Source organism: Lepisosteus platostomus, chromosome 21 (genome assembly GCF_059453375.1).
Source record: "Lepisosteus platostomus isolate fLepPlt1 chromosome 21, fLepPlt1.hap1, whole genome shotgun sequence".
NCBI classification, from domain to species: domain Eukaryota; kingdom Metazoa; phylum Chordata; class Actinopteri; order Semionotiformes; family Lepisosteidae; genus Lepisosteus; species Lepisosteus platostomus.
In genome coordinates this window covers 18,307,275-18,322,642 of record NC_142631.1, presented here as the reverse complement: position 1 = coordinate 18,322,642, position 15,368 = coordinate 18,307,275, and the positions used below count along the sequence as shown (strand labels likewise).

The following is a 15,368-nucleotide window of genomic DNA, read 5'->3' as shown; positions in this document are numbered from 1 at the left end:
ATTTAAAAATATTGAAATGAAAAATTACAAGAACACTCACTACATGCATCTCTTTCCAGATTCATAAATCAGAATAATAAATCATCAATTATTTCTTTTTTTTTGACACCCCCACACAGGTGAATCATCAGAATCAAGCAAGTTGCCGCACTGCTGCACCATTCCCACCAGAACATGATAAGATGTTGAAACATTGGACACAATGAAAACAGAATCTGCAAAGTGAGGCCAAGTGCTTCTTTTCACTCTTGTTCACAGCCCACAAAAACAGTAGAGGGAAGGCTTGGGACAACAGCATTGCTTCCTCACAGTGGCCTGACGAACCTGAGAGGATGCTGTAGCACTGAAAGCAGAGGATAATCTGAACTTGAACCTACAAACTGTAGCAATACCAGTGCAGTGGATCGTGGGAAATCCTGGTCGTAGTCAATTAATGACCACTCAGATTCCTATCCGTAATCTGAAGGTCTTTAGAGGTTTAGCACTGATGCATGTTTAGAAGATATAATTCCCAAATATAACAATTATTACAGAAGTGGAATGAAAGAGTAACACCGTATCAAAAGTGGCTCTTCTTCATTAATCCATGTAGAAAAAAAGCAAATCATTCACAGAAAAGTGGAAAAGTTCATGAACACATGCTCGCTTCATGGAAATTAATTACAAAACAACAGGAAATCACAGTAGACTGCACATTTAGATATCAGCTCTACCAATCAAAATAAAATATCAATTGTAAAGCTATCAGGTAACAAAACCCGACTGTCTGAACTGGAATGCAAACAGCACTGAGAAAGAGATAAATCACTGGAGCTACAGATGTTTGGCAGGGGAGCTCTTTCATTGTTTCCCGTGCGAGGTCCTTCATTTCCTCTTATTTGCCGCTGGTTAATATTCTGTCTAGGTTGTGAGGAAAAAAAACACGCTCAAATATTATTCTGTTTCAGATTTTTATACATTCAGACTTTTTCAGTACTTCCAGTTCTTTCCCACAAATATCACCAGAGAGACCTTTAAAAAAACAACCTTGCTGCATCTAAAGCGTCAGTGACATAACATTTTAATTCCAATTTGGAGACCACTGCCAGAGGGTAAATCACAGCGGCATTATGTAGTGGATGTTCATGAATACCTCACATCCTAAATATTCATGAATGCCGAATATAGAATATAACTAGTCTTCCACACTGCAGTCTTCTGGCACAAACGCGATAACTCCAAAACTGATATGAAATTTGTTTTTTTTAGTCCAAACAATATATACTGTATATATATAAACAATATACTGTGTGAAAGGTGGGTTTAGTTATTTCAATAAATACGAGCAAAAGAACAATAAAAATCACATTTAAGGATACAACCTGCAAGACACTGTAGATAAGAAACTTAAGTGATTAAAACAGAGACAGTGCTTACAACCATATGAGACCATTTTTGCAGTCTTCTTCATGTTTAACACATTAAACAATTGCAATTCAATCAGCACCGTCTACATGAGTTCTCTTCCACTGCCCGATCTAACCCCCGTTTCAATTTCGATCACACACACAACAGCATACGATCGCAGTAAGGTGGACACTTCGCACGGTATTAAACGCAACCGGACCATACAGTATAATGTTCTGAATGTGGAATTTGTAAAGGAATTGAAAATGCACATTATATAGCATATATTTTTTATGCGTTTTTGGAACAGTAGGTACAGCAGCTTATGATTTTCATTCCTTTCTATCACATTTTCTTCGATATCTTCACGTTTCAACAGTCTGAGCGCCAAAAAAAACGTTTTGTCATAGACCCTATCCACTCCTAGTACAGACACCAGACCCTCTAGGTAAATTCAGGCATGAACACAGAGAAAAAAAAATGTATCCCTGTTGTATTCTTACTGTTTATTCAGTGATATTCGTTTGCAAGTGCCATTGTTAATTAAGTTTGCGAGGAAATTATTCAGAGGCTTTACGTCTGAGGGATCACACGCATACGAAAAAAAAAACGATCTCAAAGCAAAAATTCAAAAAAGCAGAAAAAATCAAAGCCAGTGTTTTAATGAGTTTCACTGTTTCACTGCATGGTGCCACATTGTAATTAGCAATGTTAATTCTTTTTTCAGATTCTGGGTGAGGCTGTTCTTTAAGGACAGGGAGAATGCGGCACTATACACGGCTCATTAGCGCTGTCCTGTCTAACAGCATCTGACCTGTTTCATATTGTATGTGTCATCAGGTGCCACAGCATAAAATTAAGGCAGCAATATGGCCAGTAAGTCAAGTTCTCTTCTTTGTGCCCTACAGCCCCTTAATCAAGCCAAGACATATTTATCACAAGATAATTAATGTGCAGAAAGATTCCAGCCTACTAGTTAATGTGCTGAAAGAGAAAGTGGTCCCCAATCTATTTGTTACAGTAAAGAAACAAAACCTCCTGCATGTTGAAATTATCATTTTTTGCCTCTTTCTCTCTCTGAATTGTCCTGGAAGAAACACTGTAGCAATCATGCTGAAAAGCACATCCAAATTTATTCTTGCCAAAATCTAGCTAGCCCAGAGCATTGTGAAATGAAATGAGCAGAAACGCAGTAATGGATGGGGTGGCATTTCGTTCTGTCTGCTCCCCTTGTCCTGAGATCTATTGAGATATCAAACCGCAATCCCTGATAACTCCAACCAAGAAGCCCATTTTAAACCTCAGTAAATGGTATAGAAGAAATCAGAAGAGGACTGAATTGTAATCAGTCAGGATCTCTCTGTGACAAGAGTGTAGATCTTTTTGGCATCTTTAACACCTTTATTTCATCCTACTGCTGCTTGATTCCAATTATGTGCATGAATGAGTAGAGACAACATTTAAAAACAGCTTTAACACATTCTGGGTGCCAGAGTAAGATGCTAAAAGGGGCATACTAAGTGGCAAATGCCTTTTCTACCTTTTATTCAATCTCCAGAAATGAAGCTATATTGAATTTAGTCAGGGCAAATCCAAAGATTAACATGTGTCATATAAAATGTTATTAGCTTGAAGAAGATCAGCACCCCATTACTGAGTGAAAACACAGCTCAAGCACTTTGCTTTTTTAAGAACTGACAACTGATGTTGAACTGAAACAAAATTGTGGCCTGAATCTCCGATCAAAACTGTTTATCATTACATTTTCGTTCACTGTCTTACAGGTAAGATTAGGTGTAAAAATAAATATATTAACTGCCATGTGTAATCTTGCTGAAATGTTTGTCCTGTTTATGCACATATTTATGGATTTATTCAGGATCATTGCACTTCAAACTTTGATCTATACCCATATTAATTCCACAGATCAGGGATACAGCAATGACAGGATGACATACAAGTGAAATCTATATGCTAATTTCAAAGGCTTTATAGATCTATCCATTGTCTAGACATAGCTTGGTAACCAGCACTCCCACAGTTTAATCTGTTATAGGCCATTAACCAATACAGATAACCCTTGTCACGACTTAGTGTTTGTCAATAGACTAAACATGCATGACTATGACTGGTCTGTGGAAAATTATTTCACCCTCCAGAGTTCAGACATGGAAATCCAAGTACTCTACTAAGCCTAGATACAACTGTGATCAAATGTATTAGATAATGCAAACTGAATCTGTTTAATTATTGTGTAACAGCTGGCTACTGTGTGCACCCACACTTTCTCCGAGTTAAACAAAAATACATCAATATTAATCCTAAATATAGAGATACTTTTCTGGAAAAGAAATAAAAACATAATTATAGTACATAATTTGGACCTTGTCTTAATGAGCAAAAAAAAAATGCCCGGACTGTACTGCCACAGCCAAATAAACTTGGATGATTATCCCAGCCATCCAGTCTAGGCATGAATTCTCTCCCCTGAATAAACACTTTCGTGAGACTAGGGGATTCATTTCTCCTTAGCAACAATCTATCAGCTGGCGAGCTGCCCGATTAAAGGTCAGCATTTAAATACTATCATCATTTTCCATGTGTGTTTTTGTATCCCGTGTCATTTTTGGCAAAATATTGTGGTTAATAAAAATGTAAATATGGCTTTCAAAGTAAAACAAAGGCATGTTGCTACAGAGGACTGCAGCATTCCCTCCACTGTGGTCAGCTATACTAGTGAGTGTTACTGCATCATTTCTACTGTGGCATAAAATAAGACTGTGCCAACCAGAGCACTAATGCTTTAATTCAGATTTGTCTCAGATGCAATACATACAGTATGGTTTCAATTCTAGAAAAAGATTCATTCTCATATTGGTGCGTCCTTCATAACTCTTCCTTAGAACAGTCTTTCTTTTTGCAAATGCAACACAGAATAATATACTGAACAGCATGGAATCTGACAATATACAGTAATGTTTTGCTATTTAACCCTCCTTGCCGTTGGATATTCATTTGACCTTCAACTTTAATGGAATGGCCAGACGTCCATTATGAGCCCTTACCTGTGGAGTTTGCCTCACTGTGTCAAAGTCTGACCAGTGTTGTTGGAGCTGAGATGCATTTGGAACACACGCACAGAATGTCTGCATGAGGAGGTAAAAACAAATAAAAAGATGTACAACTTTTAGCTTCGAATGACATAGGGCGGAATATTAAAACTATCAAAAATAAGGAATGAGAGACACTGAATGTCTCAAACCTGACAAGAAAAGACATTGTACTTGACTGTAACAATTAAGGTATGAGAGAGGGGAATGAATTATAAAACTGAATGGCAGCAGACTAAAGCATAAGCAAGCAGATTAAGCAATAGGCAAGCACAGCACAAATCATAATAATCTGCAATAGACTGGAAGAATGCAGTGAGCAAAAGAAATGTGCATAGTGAAAATTAAGATTACACTGCACATTGGCTTACAGCAAAAGAATAGAGCAGTGGATAAGGGCTGGAAATTGTTATATCTATTGTGTTATTTTCTTGATGCGAAAATATAATTGGGAGAAAGTATTGAGATAAGTCTGTGACATGTGTTGATTATTTTTCTGTTGTTTTTCTTAGATCCCCCTGTGTTTATGACAGAAGCCCCTTCGCTTCAGAGATGTCAGCTTCCAACATCTACACTAGCATGATGTGCTCTATGTTGAACTCTTCGGAAATATTTTGATACACGTTTTTAAGGGTATTGCCATTCCTTCCAGATTATCACTGAGCTAATCATTATTTTGTAATCACTAGAGTACAGGTAATTATTACTGTTTGGTACAGTAAATACATCTATGTTGAAATGGAATGTTGTTTCCTTGTTTAAGTCTTGTACGAGCTTAAAAACTTCCTTAATGCCTACAAGTAGAAGCACCTTTTGTCCTGGTATGACAATCCTTCTTTCGTGTTCATAACCAGTGCCCCGGCTTGGTGCTTACAGACATTGCATTTGAACACTGTCCTCACAGACAGAAAGGCATGAAGGGGGAGGAACATATGGTATTGAATAGTGAATGGGGGGATATTGAAAGAAGTAAGAGGTGAGCTTTAACTATTTGTGATAAAAAACATTCATGCTTAATTTCAAGTCTGTGCTGATATGCAAACTCACTTCCTTCAGGGCTTACAAACCACTGTAGGGGAGCAATAAAGTTGACAAGTAGGCAGCTGTCAACCCTTTTGTTTTTATGAACACTTAATATTAGCTAGTTAAGAATGAGACAAAACAATACTGAATGTATTCTGGCAATCTGTTTCATTGGCTTTTGAAAGAGGGCTGTGGGGGACCTTGATATGCCACAAGGAACTTACATGCCTTTCACTGGGTTATTTATTGTAGGGGGATTAATGTGCTTGTTTGTTTCCATGTAGCCTTGCTTCCCCTGCCACAAGAGCATGTCATGACCATGTTTCAGAGAGGAGTGGGGAAAAAAAAACATAGGTAAGTAAAAAGAAAATAAATCTTTTTAATATACAATTGAAACACAAAAAAGGAAGAGAGCAATCCTACAGGGGAACCTCAATGAAGATTTCTTTTTTTAAATCGCAATCTTTTATTCATATTTTCTCCCATCCCTGGAAGCCTGATTGTCAGCAGAGCCCAAAATGACTGCGATGCTGTGAGATATTTCTTGATGAAGTACAGCTGCTGATCTCTCTGATGGCCTATATTTATTGACAGAAGGGTAGGCGAATCCCTCACTTCCTAGAGGCAGCAGCACAGTGACAGGCCGATTCAGTCTGCGTTATAAGTGAGGTGTAAAAAAAACTGCCACAGCTTCACGGCACTGTGAATTACTGCCTGTTCTAAACCAGTGAGAAATCTGTGTGTAGTGATGGTGGGGGGTATTTTTAATCAAATTATTCTCATGCATTAAATAAGCAGCTTCAAACCACCTGGATGCTTTTTATCCCTAACAATCCCCAAACAAAATACAAGGAAAAAAACTCATAAATAAGATACTGTACTTCTAAGAGGAGTTAAAAAACCTGTTGCCATCTGATGCGTTTTGGTAGTTTTTTTATACTGTGTGCATTGCTTTAAAATTTCCTAGTACCTTCTTTTAGAGGTGCTTAAATACCCTGACACATACAGTATGCTGTCTCCAGAGGGATATACTGTAAAAGTTTACAGCACAACAGGAAGAATCTTTAACTGAGAGCATACATTTTTCCTCAACTGACTAGAAAAGAAATTCACATTGAATGAAAAGCACATACAGAAACAACATTTATATTCATATCTTTTAATTTCTGTGCTGTCTATCTGCCATCCTCCCAAGCTTTAGAAATGTACAGTACTGTATGTGAAACCTGTGCAATACAATTATTGGATAATGTTAAAAGAAAGAATGATTAAGAGATTTGGCATTTTCTTTAGTGTAGTCTATAAAGCATACTGAGCATAGATACACATTTAGTGACTAATTCCTTTAATTTGTGTTGCACTGAAATCCATAATCTGTGCTGCTAAATCCCCAATGTAAGCTATGTAAGCAATGTAGCTATTGTTACTGCTGGTAACATATTTGATTGATTGCTTTCAGCACTGTAGGTCACAACAACATAAGGAAAGCAGAAACAAGCAGTCAGCCACATGGCATGATATGTTTATTTTTATGAAACTGAGTTTTAGGTCCTTTTGTTATTAATGTCCAAAACAAAAGAAGACTAAAACATTAGTCAATATAGTCTGATTTATTAATTTTCAATTTTCAAAATGTCAGACTGAATTTTCCTCTTTGTAAACCCATGGACAGTGGGTATGCTAGCTGAAAAGTTAACCTTCACCAGAATTTACCTAAAATACCAGTGTGTTGTTCTTGAAAAGAGTAAAAAAAGAGAGATGCCTGACATTGCAGTCGATGTCAAACTGTCACAGTTCTCTCTGGAAAGCCACAAGGCAGAGGTAAGCCTGCTCTTGGTTCAGCTTCTTGTGCTGAACGTGCTCCCGAGGCCCCAGAGGGAGCTGTCAGAGCCGTGTTTGAGTTATTGTGGCTCTGCTCAACAGCCTCAGGAGCCTGCTTCCATCCTATGCAACAAATTGCCATCTCCACGGACCACAGAGTGTCCTTGGTGGTCCAAAGGGCAGGGCTTTTGCCTGTGGGGCCAGTTTCACATCATTTACCGATTGTTGCAGAGGCAAGGCTAAGTGTTTTTAATTAACTGCACAACAGACAAAGCAAAAGCAAAAAGAATATATATTGAGAAACTACTCTCAACTACCATCTCCAAATACATCCATATACTGAACAGTGTATATAAGCATTCATCTGTTAAATGTCTGAAGGACTGAAAAAAACCTCTGCCTTACATAACTTTTTAGAAAGATAACTCAAATAGCTAAAATCTAGAAGATAAAGGAAGACTAAACATTGTCAAAAGGACAATGAGAAGAGAAAAGGCATTGTTAAATGTTGTCCATCCAGGGTATTATGATGTCTTCACTGTCTCAGTAAAACGTGTAAGTTGGAATCCATCCTGTACTTAGTGTGCGCTGACACTGGACAGAAAATAGATCTAATAAATTTTACACACCTATTACCAGTTTTGTATAGCGTTGTGATTTAACACCAGGAAGAATGCCAAAGGAATAATAAATCTGGATTTTTATATTGGTGTTTTTCTCCATTTGAGAATCATTTCACATTACCTTTTATTTGACTTCATCAAGCATTCACAATGCAATTAAAATGTAATAAATATGTAAAACATAACTGAGAATCACAAAGCAATAATGAAGAAAAACAACAGTTTGCAATACTCAAGAATATGCATTTTAGATACAGTATGTTTGTGCGAATCACATTTTATTAATGGATTAGATGATTAATGCTATTGTAAAGAGAGGCATGCTCATGATAAACACTGAAGACATTAATGATTAAAAAGTCATAACAACATGCTTGTTGCACTGCAAACTATGGTAAATGTCTGAAAAATAAAAGAAATGCAAAAATCAAGCGGGATTGATGACACAAATATAACTTCACACCCATAGATGACAGCATACCCTGTGAAACTGTGAGGCCTCTGAGCTATAAAATCCCATATTCTCCTGCAAGTGTACAGGCATTTCAGCATTTCATGCAATACTTTGTCAGCTTTTTAGGCTGTATTGGGTTTAAAACTTACAGTTTTACAATAATAGGTTAAAATTACAATTGCAGCCTAAAAAACTACAAATGGAAAATGGAAAACACATAGTTAGGAGCATCTTATGAGAAAGACGTACAGTAGGTGTTTATACTGACATTGATGTTTTTCATATCATGCTGAGAAACAACAAATATGACAGCCAGAATGTGATCATATCCAGTCTAACTAAAAATGTAGCATTTAAATCAAGGAATGTTATGTTAAAATTCGACAGCACAATAGTAAGACCTCAATTAGGATGATAGGCCTAATGATTTCTCATTTGCATAATGTCTTATGTTCTTAAGTTAATCACTGATTTGTAAAATTTAATCCTAATTTAAAATGTATAAATAAAATGAACGATGATCACATTAACAAACATATTAGTTTTCATATTAGCCTTTTAAGAAGATGCAAGATTTACATTGTCCTACCTTGTAAGTTACCCGTGTTTCGCTGCAGCTTCTGATAGACATTTTCTTGGGTGGTTTTATAATAGTTCTTTGCAATGGACATAACATTTTACTGATCTGTGTGTACTGAATTGCCAGGTAATTGCTTCAGGCAAATGGCAGTATGTTGACTGTTTCATGTAAATTTCTGAGATGCTCTGGTGATATACAGTATTTGGAGAATGCTTTTCTGAATGTTTTGATGGATGTACGGTTGTTAGACGTAGTATCTCAGCTACCAATTATCTGTCTCCAGGACCAATCCTACACCGCTAACACTGAGGAATTAGGCTACATGCAGCAGTTGAAGGCCAATGCCAGCAGACATATAAGGGTGGTAGAAAATGGTGTATGGTGAACCAACACCTCTTTGACTTGATCATGTTCGTTTCTTGTTTGTTCTGCACTTATTGACCTTTTTTAATAAAAAGTATATTACATTAAAATCTTGTAATTACCATTTTTTGGTAATCAATAAATCTAATTTATTTTTTTTCAGATACATTTCATTGTAGTCAAACAACATTTCAATCCCTGCCCAAACATCATGCCATTAATACTGGCGACTGCATAGGGCTGAAATGCATTTTCTCCCTATTTGTATGCATATACCACTACTCAATTTCCTCCTGTACTTATTAGAGTGTTGTATAGATAAAATATAAAATGAAAAGGCAATACTTTCCAGCCAACCAGATTTAGCAAATGAATAATGTATTTCAACATGAAAATAACATTGCCTCACAGGACATAACGTTGTACATGCCATCCACCCACTTCTGACAGCTCAAATTGGGGTTGATGTTTATAGAAAGTGAATCCGAGGCAAGCGAGGATTTTAACAACTATCTCAAACCAGACAGATGAAACAACAAATGCTCACCTAGGGAGCACAAGCAGTGACTTATAGGGCTGAGTCAAATACCTTTCACTCCCAGTTTTGCCTGCAGAATGTGGGCAAAGAAATATACGGCATTTGAACAAATGTGTTTGAAATCCAAACATTACATCAAAGGCTGTTCCTTATTGATATAACTAAGTACATCCCCTTTGCAATGAATGTCCTCTACAGAATATATGAAGTGCCTCTTCAGCAGTATTTGTAAAAGGATGCTTTTTTATTTTACAATTTACAAAGTGTGGTCAAAAGAATGCCTACAGTGCAATCAAACTCTGACCATCTTTAAGTGTCACTTTAAAAACAAAAACAATTGTTATATAGTGAAATATTATAGTGTCTTTGCCTCCTTTATTTTAGCTCTTTTGATTTCTGTATTATAATAGCAGTGTGACTACAGTATGTGAGCAATGTGAGCTGTAGAATCTACAACTATTTTCGTAAACTCTGCCCCTCTCATGTGCACGTTAGCATGTATACGTTTTTTTTTTCAAATTTAAAAAAGCAACCATCACAAATATAAGCCTTTTAAATGGAATCTTTTAAAGAAAGTTCAGGAGGGACGACCAAACCACTTTTGTCCCCGATGTTTTAAATCTTACTCATTCCTCATTTCTCAAAGTTATGTGTTTATCATACACATATGCCAACTTTTCACATCCCTGGCTGTCACATGATTTCTTGTGAAACCTGGATGTGCTCCCAAGTAACGTACAGGGAATGACTGACCAGCATGTGCAGATTCTACAAGAATAGAAAGATTGGATGTCTTCTTTCATTTCAGCTCAGAAAAACACAAACCTGTGCTGTTACTTTTCCTTGAGATCTATGGATTTGCTGCTCAGTTCTTTGATCATCTGTTAGGAGTGAAGACACGCACATTGCAATGTAGCTGTAATTAAAACTTTAAACTTTAAGGACAGATTGTGAGAAAAAGTTAGCAAGCCCTCAGTTTACGCAAACCGCACTGTAAAATTAATAACGAATACATTGGTACACAGCAGATGTGTCATAGCTGTGTGCGAGAGTTTTTTACACCCAGCTACAGAGCGAACAGACATAAGGAGTTTATCACCTCGAATCATCCATTCAAGCCTCGCTGTCCTCACTTTTCTTTATACAAAACATGCTTGTGAACAGCCCTTCTGAAATTGAACTCCATCAAACTTTCACAGCTTTCCTGTGGTGTTAACACCTGACACCACATTTGCAATCATTTATCATGGCTTTACAAAGTTTAATTCAGTGTTTTTCATCCTCTCCTTGCTGCAGTATCCCTGTTTCAGGAAACCCCTCATAATTATGGCCTCCAAATCAAACACATTCAAACTGATGTTTAGAATTAGTAGGAACAATGACACTATACTGTATATTGAATTTTAAACAAAAGTTTGTTGATTCTCCCAACTAGAAAATTAAGTCACATAGCCCCTCTTTTTTAGCATATTTTGTCACACCTTTTTGTATTCTACAGTGCTTTAAGTAGGTTTCGGTGTGCTTTAATGTCTCTGCTCTTCGAGTTCACTACCCATTACTGTAATACACTTACGTAGAAGGATTTCTTTTTGAGGATGATATTTTGTCAGGTGAAGACTAGCTTGAGCATGGTATTAATGAATCATTTTACATTGAGATTAAGAGAAGGGATTGTTTGTGGAAAATATATTTGACATAATCAGTTTTAAAAAATCACTGCTTTAATTTGGTGGGTCCAATCCATTTTTTTTCTGTGTTTCATTAGAGAGCCATATTTATCAGCAGAGACTTTGCATTTAAGAAGAAACCGTTAATAAGACAAAAAGGACTTGGCACAAGACTGGTTAAAGTCTTCAATTCTTTGCAATAACATTGACACTATATATAAAACTAAAACTTTCATCAAAAGCAACTTGCATTTGCTCCTGTTTTATGCAGCTGGTGTTCTATGGGATCAATTGAGGTGCACTACAAGAGTAAAACAGCAGTGTCTCACCTCAGCTTTGAACCCACAATCTTCTAGTTACATGTCCTTCTCCTCCATGAAAACCCTCTAGTTTAATGTAGAGCTTTTATTTTTGATTCTTGTGCATTTAATTTAAAGTACTTACTACAGCATGAAAATACAAACACATTTAATTAACAGAGGTCAAATGTGTTTCTTGAAAAAACATACATACTGTATACATTCTGTTCAGTGTATCAAAGTTACTTGGATGTTGGGAGTCCATTTGCACCCTTTAATCAAAACTACTACTGATTGTCCAAAGAGATTTGATCATGTAAGGACACTATAAGTCAATGTCCTGTATCTTCAATGCCTTGCCCTTCCAAGTTGGCAGGAGATACTGTCTCAGGATGGAACTCTTCCAGGACTAACTCCCTGCAGTCCAGTGCCTTAGGAGGCAAGGTTCATTAACTACAAAGACAGCTGCATCTGTACTCTCAGTATCATTCAAGACGTTCAGTGAATAAAGAATTCATTACAAATTTCTCATCCCACAGGCAAGATGAAGCATAAAAAATGTGCATATTATTCTGGACCACGGAGGAGGTCTGTGCTGTAAGCTGATTTAGGTGCTGAGTTCTCATGATTCTGAAGTTCTGAAGTTGCGACCAGCACTTCATTTTAAGAACATACTGATCTGTTAAAAAAGCGGCACAATAGGAACATGAAGAATCTAATTAATTTTGCCTACAACTGAAGAGAAGCATAACATGAATCTTTTCAACTGACCAAGCAGAATACATGGTAACACACTGCACAACTGCTCTGTGTTTGCAACTAAGCACTAAAATACGCTTTTCAGTAGTACAGGTGTTGTTTACAAAGGTTAAGAGTGTCTTAGAGAATCTGTTGATTAAAACCTGTGAGACTGCAAAGGAAGATCTTAATTAATTTCTAAACATTACTTACAAGATGGTAATTATTGTTTGTTGACACATACACAACTTGTTTAAATACCAAAGAGGCTTTATACCTTCATTACCATGAAGGTAGAATCTGAAACAACTATATACTGTAGTTCTTATTTTAGAGAAGTTAACTTTTATTCAGTTTATATTATTTATACAGCTTTATTTCTTTTTTCATCAGTTTAATTAATATGACTATTCAAAAATAACTAAAACAATTACATTATTGTTTGCATCACGTAATTCTTTGATTGACAGTCAGTAATCAACTGAGCTCTTCATACTGGCATGGAAACACATTTCACATGTTTGAAATACTTCCTGTTCTTGTGCATGTGTAATAAGCACAGAGGCAAGTGTGAGATGAAGGGCTGACACAGGTGAATTGGTATCAGGTGCCTGGCAAGCTACAAGGTCACTGCTTTCCAACAAGTTGAGTCCCCTGTTTCACTTCCAACCCAACTCCATTCCTGAATGCTCAATTCTGCCCACCACAGAGCATCTCCCATTCAAAGCTGGTCAAAAACATCCTGTAGTTCAGATTCAGACTAGTGATCTGTGAGACAGGATCTGTGCTCAGAGCTACCCAAGAACCCAACAAACATTTTCCTTAGCCAGCATTCTCACCACAGTCAGTACAACCTAATTAGCACATGGCTGGTCCACAGTACTGTATATAACCTCCAGTTATAACTATCCTAGTTACAGTATAACTAAAGTTCACAGAGTAATTCTACAACAGCAAATCAGGCCTAGTTGAACGCACTTTGTCTGCAAATGAACCAAAGTTGTTTGAAGTTTAATCTGAAAGTTTCACTTATCTAAATTCCTTGCAGCCCTCTCTTTTTCAACAGACTATGTGCACATTTTAGACTTAAAAGTATCCCATAGAGCAGACAACCCTATGGAACAACCAGCTGCCTCTCAGAATGCCTGTGCAGGTACTGTACAGTTAATGATTAGTTCCCCCCACAAGAAAGGACTGCCAACAGCACAGCCTCATGCAGCTCCTGCTCTTCCTCTGATAACTCTTGTCCATCAGGCTGCTTCCAGTTTAAGTTCTGCAGGCTGACAAGATCGAACTCAGAGTTAGAATGTCTGGTGCTATAGCTGCCATGACGATGCTTCTCTCAAAAGCAAAGTGGGAGAAATATAATAGTCCTTGATTACACTTTGATTTTCAACCCACTGATTTTTATTTTTTATAGCATGAAGTGAATTAATACTTTATTATGCTTACATGCTCTACTGTAAACCCTCTTCCCAACTCAGAGATGCTAGTACATTCTCTTGGTGGAGGTTCACATGGTGGCAAGGACAGTAGATCTTGAGATGAAGAACATTCAAAAGACAAGGTATTAAACACCACATTGTTGATCTCCAAATTGTGTGAAGTTATAATTACTACTGCAAGTTATCAGAGGTGTCACAGTAGGTATTCAGTGTTAATGAAACTACAATTGTTGGCCATGTAAAATACCAAACATGCTGAAATAAAACAAGCATGGATGAATAGGAAAATGTAACAGTGTATTGGTAGGTGAAATTTCATTTGCAAGCACAGACTTTTAAGCTGGTGTGCTTCATAATTACTCTAATTACCTATGTGGCTTTTAAACTAAAACTGAGTAAATAACTAGAGAACATGGATAATTAGTTTTTAATTAGGGATTCTTAATTCATTACAGAAAACACAATCCAAGCTTATATCTATCCTGGGAATTCAGGGCACTGTTATTGAAGCCTACCATTTATATTCCAGAGGTCCTACATGTATATGTATGTACATTATACACCTTGTAGAAGAAAATTATATTGGTAGGAATTCAAAAAAGCTCCTTTAAAGTACAGAGAAGTCTAGAGAATAGAGACTGCTGCACTATTTACTGGTTTGCAATGTTCAAGTAGCACTAGCATGGCAAAAGAATGCTAATTATGTTCTTGCTCACACTTGCGTTTTTATGAGTGACAATGCTGCTCAGAGTTTGACTCACTAGTAATATGTAACAATAATGTAGAATGGGTTTTTTGAAATCCTCTCAAGCTTAGTACACTTATGATATTTATTTCACTTCCAATAAATAAAAAATGTCAGAATATGGTATTACAGGGATTATATGTGGGGGAAAAGGAGTAAGAATGCTGTCTGTTCCTGATACCACTGACAGTACGGCGCCTATACATCTGTCAATGGAAGAATTTGCATGTAATGGAATTGTACCACAGTTCTACAATCTTTAGGCATTAACATCTTTTTTCATTTCTCTAGAGTTCTCAGGAGACTGTCTTATGATTCACCAAAAATAATGACCCATTTTTGGTATTCGGACAGGGTGAGAACTAGCCACAGTAATTTACAGATATAAATGCACATTCAATTCTGCATTGAATAATTTGGAATTTTAAATTCTTCTTTTGTGTAATAAAATATCACAAGACAGCTACTGAATTGCAATGTGATATATCAGATTCAAAAGGAGAATCACAAGTCTGTTTTTCTTATAAAAATGACTTACTTTGTGTTTATGTTGACACTTCATTTAAGTTTTCTAGT

The 15,368-nt window shown here is 36.6% G+C and overlaps 1 protein-coding gene across 8 annotated transcripts in view; it reads right to left on the bottom strand.

Annotated features, from left to right (window-relative positions):
* Positions 1–15,368, bottom strand: part of fibcd1b (fibrinogen C domain containing 1b) — a 231,184-nt gene that overhangs the window by 71,551 nt on the left and 144,265 nt on the right. For 4 of the 8 annotated variants that reach the window (XM_088615308.1, XM_088615307.1, XM_088615313.1 and 1 more), the window contains one exon: positions 4,452–4,532. The exons of the other annotated variants lie outside the window; for them this stretch is intronic. In XM_088615308.1, the coding sequence (XP_088471434.1) occupies positions 4,452–4,532 (81 nt within the window). The remainder of the gene's footprint in view (positions 1–4,451; positions 4,533–15,368) is intronic. 8 annotated transcript variants of the gene reach the window in all.